Source organism: Watersipora subatra, chromosome 1 (assembly GCF_963576615.1).
Source record: "Watersipora subatra chromosome 1, tzWatSuba1.1, whole genome shotgun sequence".
In the NCBI taxonomy this organism is placed as follows: Eukaryota; Metazoa; Bryozoa; class Gymnolaemata; order Cheilostomatida; family Watersiporidae; genus Watersipora; species Watersipora subatra.
Window position 1 is genome coordinate 18001392 of NC_088708.1, and position 18379 is coordinate 18019770.

Below are 18379 nucleotides of genomic sequence, written 5' to 3' on the forward strand. Positions count from 1 at the left end.
AATCAACCTCAAAAGAAAAAAACTGCAAAATGAGACAATAAAATACTTAAGAAATAGTTTGTATTTGAAAAAATATTATTTTGGCAGCTCATACAGTGAATACTACAGATTGACACAATCTCCTGGCCATTTTCAAAGCAACAACCAATATAATCATATTATAGTGTATCGAAGAGATTGCATGCCCACTGTTAACAGCTCCAAACACCATTGCTGGCAATGTCCACCAGGGACACGTAATGTTAGCTTTCACAACCACAGATAGTTATAAAAAAGGCAGAGGAGAGGCAAGTTGAAGAAATCCAAAGCAAGGATCTTTTGTGACAAACAAGGGATCACAGATAATGAACAAAAAAGCTCGCTTCCCTATTTGAGTAGGTGACATCACAGAAAAGATACTTCTGTAAAATTTCATATCGTTGATCATATCAAGAACAGGAATAGAAATACCAGCTGGTGAATATCAAAAAGTAGCCTAGTTCATGGTAAGGTCTAAACCACTCTTATGCTGTAATGGTAGGACATTTGATGAAAAAGACTTCCTGAGATGAAAAGGATAGAATTAATTGCATTTAATGATAACTACGAGCTTCCCGCAAAATACTGGATTCTCTGGATATAAAATTGACAATTTATTCCTGATTCGGCGAGTGAGCCATCAATCCTCTGCTCAACGGCTTGACAAGCCTGACTACACGGGCAGCCGCAGTCAATAGGCACGTTAGTATTAACTAGCTAAAGTAACGAGAGAAGATGCTCATGGAAGAGCCATGTATATTTATACACATTAGATGCTTTTTCAAAAGAAAATCACTCGCTCTCAAATATGTGTAAAGCTGCATGAGCAACATCAAGCACCGAACCAAACAGGCCTAGTGTATGCAAGAGAGAGTCTCAACAGATAGCCACAGAATCGCATCGCTTAGGATTGTGCTGTTTGGTGATTGATATTCATGATGCAGCCTTCCAAGCTTCTTAGAAATAGCCGTGTTTGACAAAAATAAATAGAGTTCCAAATGGAGAAAAATGTAGAAGTGCACTAGTATTATTTGTTGCCAATGATGTAAGAACAAAAAAGACTGAAGGTTGCACATAAAAAAGATTCAGTATAACTGTCATCACCCAAAGTATGTCAAAATGTATGAGCAAATGGTTAGCTATCTCCATCTCAGCCTGATAATCCCATTATACGTTACCGCCCCTTGTTTGCACAATGGAGGAGGCAGAGCCATGATAGCAATAATTGAGGAAGAGCTTGAGGGGCATGAGCTTGAAGATAAGCTACACACCCCCTAAGCCTGACAGATCAAAGTTTACAATTTATTGGACTTTATAAAGAATGTATTATAGATTATGTAGAACTGTTACATCAAATGACATGCAAGAATTCAAGCCGAAGCCATCAAGTCACAGGTCTAAATAACAAATGGTTAAATTTTGCCTATTCCATGCAAACAATGACAGGATTACTTATTCTGCTGCCTACTGACTACCCTAGGACACTTATATTTCGCTAGTATTTAGTTTCGTGAGTAGCATACAGAGTAAAATTTCGCTGCAACTTAATTTCGCAGCTCTGATGAGTGCGAAAATATAGTGATGTGAAAATAAATGCAGCGGAACAAGCATAATTAGATTCCTCAAGTCCGGTTCACTGGTAAAATTTTTTTTTCAATTTGGGACTAGTTTGTAATTGTGAACCGCAGGTAGAATTGTGTGGGCGATATCGATGATGCAATTTGATCGCTTGCTGCCATTTGTTTCTTGGACTGTCAATGAACAAGGCTATAGAATTTCGCGTTTTCACTCGTTCGTTATGATAGTTTAGTTTCGCTCATGAAATTTTCGCGAGAGTATGACTCCGCGAAAACGCGAAAGTTAGATGAGGCGAATACATAAGTGTCCTAGAGTATATCACCTGTATGTTAATAATAGATGTATCATATAATCAGATGTATCATATAATCACAGATGCATCATGAAACAATAGATGTATCATGAAACAATAGATGTATCATGAAACAATAGATGTATCATGAAACAATAGATGTATCATGAAACAATAGATGTATCATGAAACAATAGATGTATCATGAAACAATAGATTTATCATGAAACAATAGATGTATCATGAAACAATAGATTTATAATGAAACAATAGATGTACCCTGAAACAATAGATTTATCATAGACCCAACAGTCACTATGTTTTGATGACCCCCTTTAATTCGCAAGTTCGCGTCATCTGCAAGATTGAAATGGCAAAAACCTGCAAGTCAAGCAAGTTTTGTTCCTCGCCAATTTTTATCGAATGTTTCAGGCTTGCGAATGATGCGCAAAAAAATGTAGCACGAGCTGTTCCATTGTAAACATTTTCCACACTTCAGTCGTTCCTATTTTAATTTGATGAAACAGGAGTGCGCCACTATGACCTCTTTTAAAGAGTTTCTTATATTTTTCAACAAAGCACCCGCTACATGCAATGTTCATTGAAACACTTATTGCACGGTAACACAATGTGCACACAATTCCAAACCTGCATTATCTGCACAACAGAAACAGTGATTCAAACGTGACCTTAAAGATGTCTGAGTTTTCAATACATTATTTGTTGGTTTCCTGGTCATTGCGGAGTAAACAGTGACAGAAGTTCACCCGAAATGGTTACAACAAATGTAATCATATGACTCAATGAGTCAGATAGAAAGCAACTACGAATTGAGTTTGACAAACAAACTAAACATTATTGACTGGCTAGTCACCCTACTCTAAACTCAATTGCCAGTCCCTGATCCAAAATTAGTTAAAATCTAGTTAAAGTAGCTCGCAGCACTTTAGATGAACGAATATGTAGATATTGGTACTATATTTAGCTATGACCTAAATGAAAAAATGCCAGGGTAAAAATGAGACAAAGAAAATGCATTAGGAAATAAAATGAATAAGCGTTTCATCAGATTTGTAGTCACGGAACTGAGACTCCGAATATCTAAGTAAGCACAAACTATGATCAGAAAGGCATAAACAGTCTGCTATACCTTACCCATAGGACAGGCCTTATCAGACCTTGAGCTATTTGCAAGGCTAACGCCATTAAAATAGATATCCCGTTGAGGCTCTCTATGTGTCACCATGCCACACGAAGCGCTTCAAACAACAAATCTCAAACAACCCGCAAAATAACTAGTCTTACATGAGATGACCGCATAAATGACAGTTTTTTTCACAATTACTAATAAAACTATTCTTACCATAGACATCATAATTTATATTGTACAGCGATAAAAGAACAAGTAGTGTTGCTATTTCTACAGTTTGTTACACACTGCACAAAAATCGATCTCTTAAATGGATTAAAATTGCTAACATTTGGCTGTGAGTCTGACAGTGACATTTAAGTACCGAGTACTGTTTAGCTGTTCAACAGGGAAGGAAATATATTTTTCTTAGTTATATGTTTGCGTCGAGTTATCAAGGTTTCAATTTTATCTTTCGGCTACGGCCAAGTTTATATTACCAATCTCATACTGATTAAAATTTTTAACACATCGCAGCTAGTTTTACTATAAGAATTATGACAGGTGTTGTTCCAGTATTCTAAAAATGAAATTGTTAATGTATAAGTGCGTGAATATTTGTTGACTTTATTTAATTTTGTTATTATTAAATGCAAATTTCTTTTCTTTGTCTTCAGACCTATTAAAAGTTTTAATGTTTTATTCGAGTTTAACAGCAATGTTTAGGTTGACTGTTACGTACATTGTAAGCACCACAAAAGGAAATCGATGTTCAAAGTTATATAAGTAGGTTTGCACTCAGTTACTTAATTTTTCATTTCAAGATAATGGTAAGAATATGGGACATACAATAGTCATTCGTAACAAGCAAACAAATGACTATAACGCTATCTGGTAGATTTAAATTTGACTAGAGTCAACTGCACCATTCTAACCAGCGATAATAAATGCTATTTTACAATTGGCTAGCTAGGCTGCTCATGCTGGTCAGTCTGTGAATAGAAAGTCATAGTTAGGTTATGTTATGCATAATGCATCAATGGTTTGTACAAGTAAATGCAAAATTTTCAAAGAGAATCAAAAATTAAAACAAGATAGGAACCTGCTATATAGCTAAAACATCTGCACCCAACATAAAAGAAGGCATCAATTGATCTCTATACATGTACAATATTAAAACTTATTGATATGTTCACTCAATTACAAAAGTTTCACCACAATTAGGGCTATATTTATTCCAATCATATTGCATTTGTAGCAGAATAAAATAACCAATTGGAAAGAAAAGATCAAAAAGCTGCCTTATAGACTAAATAGCAGTGGTATGCTCCGCTCTGTTTAAACGGTCTAACCGCTCACGCGAGAGTCGTTTGGAGGCAATCTAACTAACGACTTGCTCGTAGAGCAGGCCAAGAACGATTCTCTTCCTAGATGGTGTCCTTAGTTGAGCCCTCCAATCTGGATCACTCCCTAGCAGTACGGGTAACAACGGCAACTATATTTCACTCGTAATACTTCGAGGCATGTCAGAATGTGTCACAAAAATATAAAATACAAAGCATAGTCTTTGATAGAAAGTGTTCTTGCAGAAAGTGTTATTAACCCTTAACTAATAAGGATATATGACCACAAGGTCTGTTACATCAGCATTACATCAGCACTGCTGAATGGCACTCAATAAAATGAATCACTACATAACTTGAACCAAAGGAGAGTCTGTCTTTTTATTCCATTTTCACAGGAGAGATCACAAAGCGGTATAACATGAATGCAACTTCTTGCGTGGCTATTATGAATACAGTAGAGCGAGTCAGTAGTGCTACCTGAAGCTATCACTGTTAGTGGGTTTTATAACTATAACGTTAAACAGTGCACATTTCTATGCCATAGACTGGGTTATCATTGTGTGCAGTGCACAGAGCTACAGTTACACTTTATACAGAATACTATATTTGTGAACGTTGCCTGAGGCTGGTGAACTGTTGAATGAACCCAGGGGTAGTGTTGATGTGATGCTATCAGTTACTAGTATTGGATATGGTAGAAGATAGGTTAGCCAACTATTTATACATTAGTCTTGGAATTCTGAAATATTTTTGTCAACATAAAATATATTTTTAGCAAAACAACTGATATTTGAACTTGATTGATATTTGCTTTTGATGACTGGGCTGATGTATATTTATGACCTTCATTCAGGAGGCAAAATGGCAATCGGAGCACCGGTAATTGACCTAGTTTACAGCTTTCCATGAGAACTCTCCAAGTGTTTATAAATAATTGTATAAGATGATAGGCTTGTGCATACAGTATAGCGGTGAAGACAAAAAGGCCAATGAGGGTCATTTTTGAACTCGAGATCTGCTTCACTGCAAACCAGCAAATGATGTCAATCCCATATAGATTAATCAATGCAGAAACTGCCACATGGCAGAATGAGCAGCATTTCTAGTAAAGCATTTTTCATTTCTGACTAAACCATTTAGTCAGCCGAGGGAATAGATGAGCTGTTGAATAAGTCTGGGCCTTGTAAAATACTTAGATAGATAAATTTAATCTAAAACGCAAACAACTATAAGCTGAGATGATGACAGAGGCAATGACATAACGCAATCAGACCGTGAGAGACCATCCCTGGAGTGATCCATGAGTAAATAGAACCAGTGAATCTTGTTGGAGAATGCATCAGCCAAAATAACGGTCTGACTTAAGATGCATCACACAACTGATATATTACTGTCAAGAAGTAGAATTTAAAAGCTGCCTCAAATAGGGTAAGAACTCTGTCTGAAATTTGGAGAATCCATATGGTGATGTGCGCTATAATATAATCTCAGTCTTACTGAAGAAGGTCCTGCTGCCTGTCAGTTTAGGCAGCGGTAATGTTTCGGATGTAAGCTGTCCAAATTAAATTTAGCAGATGAGTGAATGTAAACAATTGCAGTGTGTATATGATACGGTCAGGACTGTTATTACTGTTAGTGTCGCATTACAAGAGTGTCACTCGTTGTCAGTTGCCGGCTGGCCAGCACGCAAAACATCTTCGTGTATCTTGAGACACAGTTAGGAAACTGCTCTAAGATAGACAGTGGTCTGGGCTGCATTCCTAAATATCCGCTGGCAACATCTTATGTCAGCCATTACGGAGCGATTAATAGTTGTTAGGAGTCGCAATACCAAAAAACTAAGAAAACCAGGCAAATTCAATGGGGCTAAAAGGAGACACTACTAAGAACAAAATGTAGACCAACTGGTAGTATTCCTGATCAAGGCAGGAGATTGCAGATCCCTCATCAAGAGATCAAGACATGCATATGTGAGTATGTAAGTACTCAATTGACAATTTGTTCAGAGGTGCTAGGTACTGAGTTTGTTACCTCAGTAACGCCTGACTATTGTTGCAACATGGATGATACGCGTCTATGAACATACCACACACAGAAAATTATGTTACTAGCTCTATCTTAGCTCGTGTCATTCCCATAGCCCAGGAGATTATGAACAACTGAAGCCAGAAATTCCAGCAGCAAGCGCTGCGTAAGAAAGAAAAAGGAAGGGTGCACCTTGGCCACTGGGGTAAAGGACAGTCTCGTCAAAGTCCGCAATTTTTACTGACAGTTGAGAATGAGAGACCACACCAGTTTATGGTAATGGAAGAAATTCCTATAGCAACAATCTAAGATGCATTGTGACCTACAACATTAATTTTATTGCCTTCTCATTCCCGAGGCTGAGTATTATTGAAAAAGAATAGAAATGACTCGATGTTCCTAATTAGTGGCTCGGGCAGACGCCTGATAGCTGCTATGTGCCCTAGTGTTTGCGAAATAACAGTGAAATCATGCAACTAGAAGCCAACATGACTCTGGATAATCGTTATTGGTACGAATGAGGTTCAATATCTGCTGGAAAAATATATTGCTAATATTTTATCACTTTTTGAGACGGAATAATAATAATAGCATTTCTTTCTTGGATTTTTAAAAACATGTTACCAGTATTATTATCTTTTACTGAAGAGCACACAGTTGAATGCGTTCACTAAAGCCTACCTTGTCAGGCCAATTGTAGAAGGTACAACCATCATAATCCAAGCGTTCTGGAGTGCTGTTGGCTACAAAGCCATGCTGTGGCTCAATCCAGACTTCCGTGACCATGACCAGTTCCCCACATTCAAGGATCTCGTCTTCACCATCGCTCTCACTGCTCCTGCAAACGCATACCTTGTACAGAACTATCCAGTAGCAACTCATATACGATACGGAACCACAGCCTAGTAACTCATATATGGTATAGAACCACAGCCTAGTAACTCATATATGATATAGAACCACAGACTAGTAACTCATATATGATATAGAACCACAGACTAGTAACTCATATATGATATAGAACCACAGACTAGTAACTCATATATGATATAGAACCACAGACTAGTAACTCATATATGGTATAGAACCATACACTAGTAACTGATATATGATATAGAACCACAGACTAGTAACTCATATATGATATAGAACCACAGACTAGTAACTCATATATGATATAGAACCATACACTAGTAACTCATATATGATATAGAACCACAGACTAGTAACTCATATATGATATAGAACCACCGACTAGTAACTCATATATGATATAGAACCACAGACTAGTAACTCATATATGATATAGAACCACAGACTAGTAACTCATATATGATATAGAACCATAGACTAGTAACTCATATATGATATAGAACCACAGACTAGTAACTCATATATGATATAGAACCACAGCCTAGTAACTCATATATGATATAGAACCACAGACTAGTAACTCATATATGATATAGAACCACAGACTAGTAACTCATATATGATATAGAACCATACACTAGTAACTGATATATGATATAGAACCACAGACTAGTAACTCATATATGATATAGAACCACAGCCTAGTAACTCATATATGATATAGAACCACAGACTAGTAACTCATATATGATATAGAACCACAGACTAGTAACTCATATATGATATAGAACCATACACTAGTAACTCATATATGATATAGAACCACAGACTAGTAACTCATATATGGTATAGAACCACAGCCTAGTAACTCATATATGATATAGAACCACAGACTAGTAACTCATATATGATATAGAACCACAGACTAGTAACTCATATATGATATAGAACCATACACTAGTAACTCATATATGATATAGAACCATACACTAGTAACTCATATATGATATAGAACCATACACTAGTAACTCATATATGATATAGAACCACAGACTAGTAACTCATATATGATATAGAACCACAGACTAGTAACTCATATATGGTATAGAACCATACACTAGTAACTCATATATGATATAGAACCACAGACTAGTAACTCATATATGATATAGAACCACAGCCTAGTAACTCATATATGATATAGAACCACAGACTAGTAACTCATATATGATATAGAACCACAGACTAGCAACTCATAGATGATATAGAACCATACACCAGTAACTCACATATATAATACAAGACATTCTATTCTGAAAACATATTGTTCATGTGGCAAATACAACAGTATCTGTTCTTTTGTGTGAAATATCTTCAGCAGCAAGAGGAACTAACTCCCAATATATTGGACATACGCATGTCCATACAATGTATAAACATGTAATACAATGTGTATAGAGAGTGGAATGATAAAACTTATGGATAATTCCAAGGAAGATCTTATAGATGAATTTTTATTCAACCCACCCATCCTGTAGCCTTGCGCGCCTCTGTGGTGGAAAGGTTATGTATTGCACAAGGCAGGACAGGGATTCTTGGTCTTCCTTGGGTATTTGAGTCTCTGCACCTTCCGTTACATTCTAAAACAAACTGAAAATTTAAAACTGGGCTCGAGAATGGAATATTAAAAGTGTGACTAGAGGCAACAATGGTGAACCTGAAGTAATGAGTTTGGTAATGTTGGTCAAGACGTATGTCACATGTTTAAGTGGCACAAATGGGTAAAAGCAAAAAAATTAGTGGCTCAGCTTTAGGCTTCATGAAGCAATGAAAAACTACATAGAAAAATTGCCGCACCATCCGGAAAAACCATCATTTTGTTCGGTTTCGAGCAGTCATCCTTATCAGTAGATAGCTTTGCGTGTAATGTGATCAAGTCTAGAATGGACTGTTATAATTTTACTAGCATTTGGCAGCAAACATTTAATACGTGTTTTCAGGTTCATGTATTACCCAAATGAACATGTTATTTAGTGTTCCTTAAAAATGCTGAAAAAAAACAATTTCTTTGATATATTCAAAAGAGCAAAGAAAAAATAAAAGTCGATTAACTATTTGCGGTTTTAGTTGGGAAGAGACAACTCCCAGCATCAGCAGCTAATTCTATTGATATATTCAGTAGAAGACCCTACAAGAGAGTGTGTGCACATTTGCTAAGCGCATACTTGTTACTGCAACATCCTGTAAAATAATTCTGCTTTTCTTAACAAGGTGTTCACCACACGGTAGAAATCTGCTTATATAGTTTACATAAAAGCAATTGCACTCGATTTCTCACAATTCTAAATATACATGGATTAGCTGCTACTGCTGTTCGACTTCTGCATTTAAAGCAGATAAAAAAGGTCTTTTTAGCCAGTCAAGTCTTGAACCCTATTTACTCACTTAAATGGTTTGAATTACAATTGGTAGACCAACTGACATTCATATTAGTGCTGGGTACGAATACTTCTTGGCCAACAAGTTTAGACTCGCCCTTTCCGTTCGAGTTTTTCGAATATCGAGTAGCTGGGAGTGCTTGGCACGAGTACTTCTTGGCCAATGAGTTTTTCGGGTATCGGGTTTGTTGATACGGATTTTATGTCTAAAATTTCTAAACATCAGACATCTTAAAATTTACAATGCAATTATAATTCTATTCTATTTATTATGTTTTACTATTTTCTATCGACAGATATTCGTGCTCGCAGCGTTAACAGGCGGGTTGTTAAACAGTGCTTAGAGCGCAAGGCGCAGTAGACCGAGTTTTTGTCTAATCCACTCGATAGATTCGTGTACCAAAACCCAAACTCGCAAGTCAAAACCCAAAACCGCAGGATCGAAATGCTCAAAATTTCTATTATTCGAGACTCGAGAGAAGATAAACCCACAAGTTCAACGAATTTTATTACCCGTGCCCAGCACTAATTCATATCACTAGTCCATATTTTTGGGTGCTATATCCATTTGTACAAATCGTTATCTTTCAACTGCAGGAAAAGGTAATGCGCTAACTAACTTCAAATTGATTGATAGACACAAAGCTGTTAAGGATAATTATGTCCCAAAAACAAGTAGAATGATTCATAGAGATATTCTAGTAAAGAGAACAGAATAATCTCACAACAATTATTAAAAGTTAATATGGCAATAACTTTAGTTATCATAGAATACTGCACGGTAAAACTGTTGCAATGTGAGTGTCAAAGAATAAGCACTTGAGATAAGGCTAACACAAAATCTCATAAGCTCATATGCTCATTATATGATTGCTGGCACACAGCATAATTTATAGCAACACTAGAGGTCTCAAGTTTGTGTAGTAGATAAAAGTCTACAAGATAAAACACAATACTCAGCCCCGCGATAAGTTGGCCTGGTGTAAATACCAGGAGGGCCTGCGTCGCGCAGCAACATTTTTTAAACAAACTTTTACTTTGATAAGGGTAGCTGGACTCAAATGTGTAAACAAAGGATTGTATTTCTGATCACCACAGGGTAGATACAGCAGCGGCTGAATAAATGCAGATGTGTCATTGACAGATTAAACCTCATTCACATACATTTCCTAAGCCCTCGCACCTGGGGCGTGATGTCACATGAATAACAGAATTCATGAGAATGAACACAACCCTAGGATCTGCGTTCTGAGCCAAGCTCAACTGGTTAAACGTTTGCATGATTACTATACCATTTTTAATTGTTGTGATTTACAATAATTTGCAGGTATGATCAAGGAGTTGTTATACTTTCCTTTTGCTTCCACCCATTACATGTCAGCCAAGGTTATGCATTTGATTCAGTTTTTCTTAGCAGCATTGATGAATATCATTGACAGCGCAAAAACTGTAGATTAGTAAACAAATGGAATCAGTAAAATGGTTAAACTTTTTCCCTCTTGAGACAAAGAGCTTATTCATGTGATCATCAGTAAAATTATTTGGTATGGTCATCAAACATAATGTGAGTTAGGCCTTTGATCGCTATAACAGATATTATGAATGATGATTTTTATTGTCTAATTATTTCATCTTCGATTTATCTTCAACACTAGTCACATATGGAAAATCATTAAATGATTTTCGCCTAAGTTTGTTGCTTCTTGTGACAGAGCTTAGCTGCGCTATCAACAGATATGGCTGTTCCTTAAACGTCGCACAATATCATCGTGATGCTCATGATCATCTTGAGAGAACTCGGGAGACATACAAGAACGAGGCGTAACAATGTTGCGGCAGTCCGTATCACAGTAAAAAAATTTGCAAAACTTAACTAGATAGACAAGTTCCATGTGCACGGGTGTTGCAGGCAAGAAAAACAGAAACTTAAGAATTCGTGGAATTCGCGTAATGCTCCAGCCATAGTTGTGTATGAACGAGTTGACGTATGTGAGATGAGTTGACATATGTGAGACGAGTTGACATATGTGAAACGAGTTGACGCGTGTGAGACGAGTTGACGCGTGTGAGATGGGTTGACGCATGTGAGACGGGTTGACATATGTGAAACGAGTTGATGCATGTGAGACGGGTTGACGCATGTGAGACGAGTTGATGCGTGTGAGACGAGTTGACGCTTGCGAGACGAGTTGACGCATGTGAGACGAGTTGACGCATGTGAGACGAGTTGACGCATGTGAGACGAGTTGACCTATATGAAACGAGTTGACCAATGTGTGAGAAATTGACCTATGCGAGGTGAGTTGACCCAGAGCCGTATAGTTTCACAGAGTCCCGCGACTAACAGAAGCGTATGCGGGAGCTCGCTCGATTCCAAACAAACAGGCCACGCCTACTATTTTTATATAAGTTATAATGGAGAGGTCGCAACATTAATCAACAAAAACTACTCCCATTAGCAGTCACTTTAAAATTGATTGTTGTATCATGAACCATTTGAAAGAAAACAAAATTTCCTACAAAAAGCTGCTAATAACGTTTTTTTTAAACGTAAAGTAAATGCAAGAAAGAGCGGTATTGAGAGCGAGGTATGAATATTCCATTAGAGATCAGTATGTCGATCCGGTTTGTTTGGAATCCGACGTTTTTGTTTCCGGTTTTAGTCGCGAGACTTTTTAAAGCTATATGACTCTGCCAGTACAGAGCTGTATAACTTCACAGAGTTTCGCTGTTAACGGATGCGCATATCGGAGCTCGCACGGCTCCAAACAAATAAGCCGCGCCCACTATTGTTTTATATAAGTTATAATGGAGAGGCCGCAACACTAACCAACAAAAATTACTCCCATTGGCAGTCGCTATGAAATTGATTGTTGTATTATACACCATTTGAAAAAAGAAAAAATTCTCTACAAGAAACTACAATACCAGTGATTTTTTGTAATAAAGTAAAGTAAATGCAAAAGAGTGAGATGTTGAGAGCGAGGAAAAAATATTCCATTAGAGATCAGTATGTCGATCGGGTTTGTTTGGAATCAAGCGTTTTTGTTTCCGGCTCTTGGTCACGGGACTCTGTGAAACTATACGACACTGAGTTGACCCATGTGAGACGAGTTGATGTGTGTGAGACGAGTTGTCCTATGCGAGACGAGTTGACCCATGCAAGACTCGTTGACCTATGTGAGACGAGTTGGCTTATGCAAAACAAGTTGGCCTATGTGAGACGAGTTGACCTATGTGAGACAGCACTAGTGTTACATGCTACGAATTTTTGTGCTTCAAAGTTGTGGTTTTGATCGTAGGGATGAGGAGGATGAATTTACATGATACCTAGAAGTGGTCGCTGAACTCACAATTATTCGTAGCTGACAAGTTTACGTGCTACAAAGAAATTGTCATACAACTAGGCATTTTCTATATTAGTCTGTTGCGTTTTTAGCTACAACAGGGCCCATAGTTTATATCGCGGCTGACACTACTAAATTACTACACCACTACTGTGTCTAAGGTCAAATGTCAATGTCAAAGCGTGTAAGAAAATTTTATTTTAAATTCGGAGTTGATATTTTTTATTTCGGAAATAATATTTTTAAAACAAGGTATTAAAAACAGAGCTTCGTAGGGATGTTGTATGGACGTCAGTAAAGAAGACGATGAAAATCCAACCTCCGATCGCAAAGACTTGTGCAATAATACGAATATCGATGTTTACATGATACGCAGTACTTCGTTGTTGATACAATGTTTTCAAAAATACCCCCTCGAAACGCAGGTTTGAATCGCTTCGAAGATTTAAAGATTCAAAGTTTTAAACCATTTACACGCTACGAAGATGAAAAATACGACAAAACTCCGTAGCATGTAACACTAGTGAAGTTAAGCTAGGGAGACGAATTCAGCTGTGTGGGGTAAGCTGACTAATGTGAGATGAGTAGATTAAGGCATCATGGTATCAGTTACCACACAACGTTGTCTCATCTACGGAGCTTTGCCTAAAAACTAAAGCTGAATGCTTGGCAGCTTAATATTCATAATTGCATGTTAAGATTCATAAAGTTGACTTTTTACGGTAAATAAAAATTTCACTTTCAAAAGCATCCTTATAGCGGGAAAATGAACACTTTGAAGTTTTGTGAGATAATGCAAGAATTAGCATTCATTTCATGTCAGAACTAGGATGGCCATTTTTTGAAAAGAACCATGGCATAACTGAACTCAGCTAATAAATAGAAGTTAAGAATGACAGAGACATCCATTTAACAAACATGCTCCGATCTGATTTTGAGTCCTGCTATTACTACCCTCACAAGTAGATAACTAACAGCCAGTGCTGAAACACGCCTAGCCAAATGCAGTGATCACACGTACCACTCCTTAGCAACATTGTATAAACAGACATGACTGGTCAATCAGGTGAATTTTTCATCCAATGACATAAATAGGTTATAAATAACCAAGCCAAACAAGCAAACAAATGACTATAACGCTATCTGGTAGATTTAAATTTGACTAGAGTCAACTGTGCCATTCTAACCAGCGATAATAAATGCTATTTTAAAATTGGTTAGCTAGGCTGCTCATGTTGGTCAGTCTGTGAATAGTAAGTTATAATTAGGTTATGTTATGCATAATGCATCAATGGTTTGTACAAGTCAATGCAAAATTTTCAAAGAGAATCAAAAATTAAAACAAGATAGGAACCTGCTATATAGCTAAAACATCTGCACCCAACATAAAAGAACCCTCAATTGATCTCTATACATGTAGAATATTAAAACTTATTGATACATTCAATCAATTACAAGTTTCTCTTTTTCATCTAGTCCAACAATTTATTTACAAATTGTATTATTTTTTAATATTTTTTTTCGAATATTATCTGATAATACATTCAAACGTCAACTTATGATTACTTTTACATATTTTTGTCGTATGGTGTTAAACTTCAGCGAATACTACAGCTCAACCTCAGTTTTTTTAATATTATTCGTAGCCTGAATAACGCTTGGTAACAGGTTACCATTATTACCTTACCTGAAGAACTTGAAAAAATCAGAACTAAAACAAAAAGATTCTATACATTTGGCTTCAAATGCTGAACGCTAATTTAAAGCTCAAACCCCACTCTTACTCAAAAAAAGCCGAAGAAACCCAACAAAGTGGGATTCGGTCGCAAACAGGTTCTCTCTCTATCTTTAGTATCCACATCCTTGTTGAGGTTTACAAAATATGCTAAGTATGTTTTGCTTTGCAAAACTATGGTGTTTTGCATAGCGTACTACTTTATTGTTATCTTTTATTATAATAAAATACACAAGTTATTTCTACAGTTTTTATTTCAAACAACAATCTGAGGAACCGAGGCTGGGGTACGGAGTTGCTGTGGATATGACAATACATTCTCAGCCTACTGCTCAGAGAAATTCAGTGTACTTAAAATATCACCTGCTCTTTTAATAAACAGTTTGTTGTGTAATATATAATAAAAATGCTTTAAAAAAATATTTTCTAGTCTTGGAACTGGTTAAACTTATTTACACTATTTGTAATGAAATAAATCGTTTTAGAATTTGAACAATTTGTTTTTCAAACAGTCTTCTGGGATGAATTGTGATCAAAAGCTGTAGTCAACTTTATAAAAGAGCCAAAATTGTCAAATTACTTTGACAATTTAGACTGACTAACAAACAGACTGACCATAATTTTATGTAAATGAAAACTGTACGCAATGAAGAAACATTTACATATTACATAATTCTTGGAGCATACAGGATTGACTATCATGAAATTGCTAACAAAAACGCACAGCATACATTCGTGCAATCATGTAGGCACCAATTACGGTAACAAATGACGTGTCATAATGATAAAAACTGACATAAAAACACAAACAAAAAGCTTAGTGTTAGGCTTCTACAGCCCTTCTGTGAGCTGGCCATACCAAGTTCCCTTCAATGCAACAAGCAAACTTTGTCCTATTGCAACAGTTTTTGAACTTACAACACTATCTCCAAAATTAGAATGACCGAAGGGTAATTTCCTCCTACACATGCAAGTCAAAGCAAAGCAGTTGTTGATGGACTCCCGAAGAAAGTTTAGCATGCCAAGCTACCCGTAACATCATGTAGGGCTATTCATAGGGTAAAGAGCCGTCCAGTGGCTAAATTGTGGCTAAATGACTGTCAGTTAATAAAAGCCTAGCAATTAGTGGATTATCTCATATCACAGGATAATTAAGCACGTGTACATGTATGTATCTTATTCAAGCAAATCGCTTTCACATAAACAAGAGATGATAACTTCAAACAATAATTACAGGACAGGCGAAAAAGGGGCAAAGCGCACAACATACCGTCATGTCCACCTCCAGTATCATAGAGACTATTCCTGAGTTTGTTTGAGAGAAGTTGAAACCTTCTTGAAGCCTCAACCTGTAACAAAAACATCAATCAATCGGTGGACATTCACAATGACATTGCAATGACATGCTTTAAGAGTGGCTGATAGCGGCTCACTTTGTAACTACATCCAATATATTGCCAATCGATTTGATATCCAAGGAATCAAATTGATTGTTGTCATCAGATGGTTGAAGGTACCAGACCCATCTCTGGTGGTGCAGGTAATTAGCAAGACGAGATGCTACACCATCCATAGGAGCAATGTCATGGTTGATGTCATCTACCGTGAGAATCGTCTTGGGAACTCTTTCATATCTACAAGACAGGAAGAAACAAAGTTTTTGAACTTGTATCTACAAAGCAAAGCGATCAATAACTGAATACACACACAAAGGGACGCAAAAAAATAAATAGAGTTTCAGGTGTACCTCACAAGAACTCGGTCAAGAGGTTTTGTCATGTGAATACAACACTGGCGCTCCTCCCATTCACGTTGCAGTGGTGGTACGTTCTGACCACTGCCACGAATATGTCTCTTGCTATGTTTACTCGCTTTTTCTGGCCTCTTCTGGAAATGTAAGCCCTGCAGCATCTCCTTCATCTCCTCTATCAACTGTCAGTCAGTCGGTAGACATAAATCAACTCAGACTCGAAGGTTTCAGAAGCTTTTTAGAAAGACTTTTCTGTTAAACACTTAAATTTCCTTCCAGAAATAAGACAAAGCAACAGGCCATACTATAGCGGTCTACATGACTAAGAATAACTCTTATTGGTGGCCTGGAGTTCCAGATCTACCAGAAAACAGAAATATATTTCCAGATTGTGCTACTTCTTGAAATGGAATTAAAATTTTATTCTCAAAACTTTCTCAAATTATCATTTAAAAGTTTATGTAATTTAAAATTTTCCCACTTTTCTGCAAAACTCATCTCACCAATATTTTGGCAGCAGAGATGTGAGACCAGAAACAAACATGGTTACAAAAAATTACTCTATCAGACTAGCCTTTAGTCAGGTTCAAACATGCAATCAACTTCTTCCACAAAAAGAGGCAATATGATGTATTAATAACAGCTATACTTGTTCATATTTTTAGTGACTTTGTCAATTATCTATTAAATTCCAAACCACCTGCCAAAGTATAAATTTACGCTACTCAAATGTTTTTGTTTTTACTCATGTTGGTAAAAAATGTCAATGACATCATTCGCATGATAAGTCATGACTGCCTCATGTCAAGCAGTCAAACTAAACAAAAATTTATAACATCTCATGTGAATGTTTGCGTTCACTATCACTCAACTCTCATTCTAGTTTTTAAATTAAAAAGCCTGAACAAATATTTTCAGTTCCATCATAACATTTAGGATACAAATAAAAAAAACATATTTACTTGGCTTACAAGACTTGCTTCAAGGCTGGTGGGTGACATCTGTAAAGCAAATAATTATGTAATGAATACAAATTTCTTGAATGCTACAATGTGAAGAAATAAGTAAAATGACAAACATACCCGAGTACGGTAAATGCTGTCGGTGCCACCCAGAAACGTCAGCCTAAGGGTCACGCAAGCGCCTTTTACATTCAGCATGATCATGCAAAATGATTGCCAGTTTTCTGCATGGTAACCGCTGATTGGAGTCGAGTCATTGTTCTGTCTATAACCCATATCACATTGTATAAAATGACAAGCAATATGGAGGAAAATCAGAAGATACGTAATGTTTGTTTATTTTAACAAAATTCAGTATGCCTATATAAATTTTTAATTTATATAGTACAATACCAAACTAACTGGATCGTTTCAAGAAAAAAAATGCTGGTCTTTAATTGATGACATTAAACTCGGATCTCCCATAGCCATAAGTAGAAACTAAAAGAATTTTAGAAAGCAACCTCTTACCAACTCTGCTACATGTTTATGAACCTCTGACTATCTGTGTAAATATAATACCAGATTTGTAAAATACTTTTCAAAGATATTCATCTTTGGTTATATGAAAGTTTCATACAGCCATCATAAAGTATAGTGGGCATCTGTCTAGGTACCGCAAACACTCGTATCTAGGATGTGTTCAAAGCTGAACATGAAATTAACAAATTAGAGGATCTGCATAGAGCTGCATAACTCTGGTATCATACAAATAATATAACCAGACACAGCATCTCAGATCACATGATAGCACTGATATTACTATTCAGTCATACAGTACATGCAGATGAAAATATTAAAAGTACAATAGATCATTTTTGATAAATCAAAATTCAATTTTTGTATT

The 18379-nt window shown here is 36.5% G+C and overlaps 1 protein-coding gene across 1 annotated transcript in view; it reads right to left on the reverse strand.

Moving 5' to 3' along the window:
- The window catches only part of LOC137406741 (KICSTOR complex protein SZT2-like), a 136864-nt gene that overhangs the window by 85533 nt on the left and 32952 nt on the right, over window positions 1–18379 (reverse strand). Inside the window, exons 18-23 of the mRNA XM_068093375.1 lie at window positions 17614–17758; window positions 16529–16713; window positions 16215–16415; window positions 16052–16130; window positions 8789–8901; window positions 7070–7226 (exon numbers count right to left, since the gene is read on the reverse strand). Coding sequence (XP_067949476.1) covers window positions 7070–7226; window positions 8789–8901; window positions 16052–16130; window positions 16215–16415; window positions 16529–16713; window positions 17614–17758 — 880 coding nt within the window. The remainder of the gene's footprint in view (window positions 1–7069; window positions 7227–8788; window positions 8902–16051; window positions 16131–16214; window positions 16416–16528; window positions 16714–17613; window positions 17759–18379) is intronic.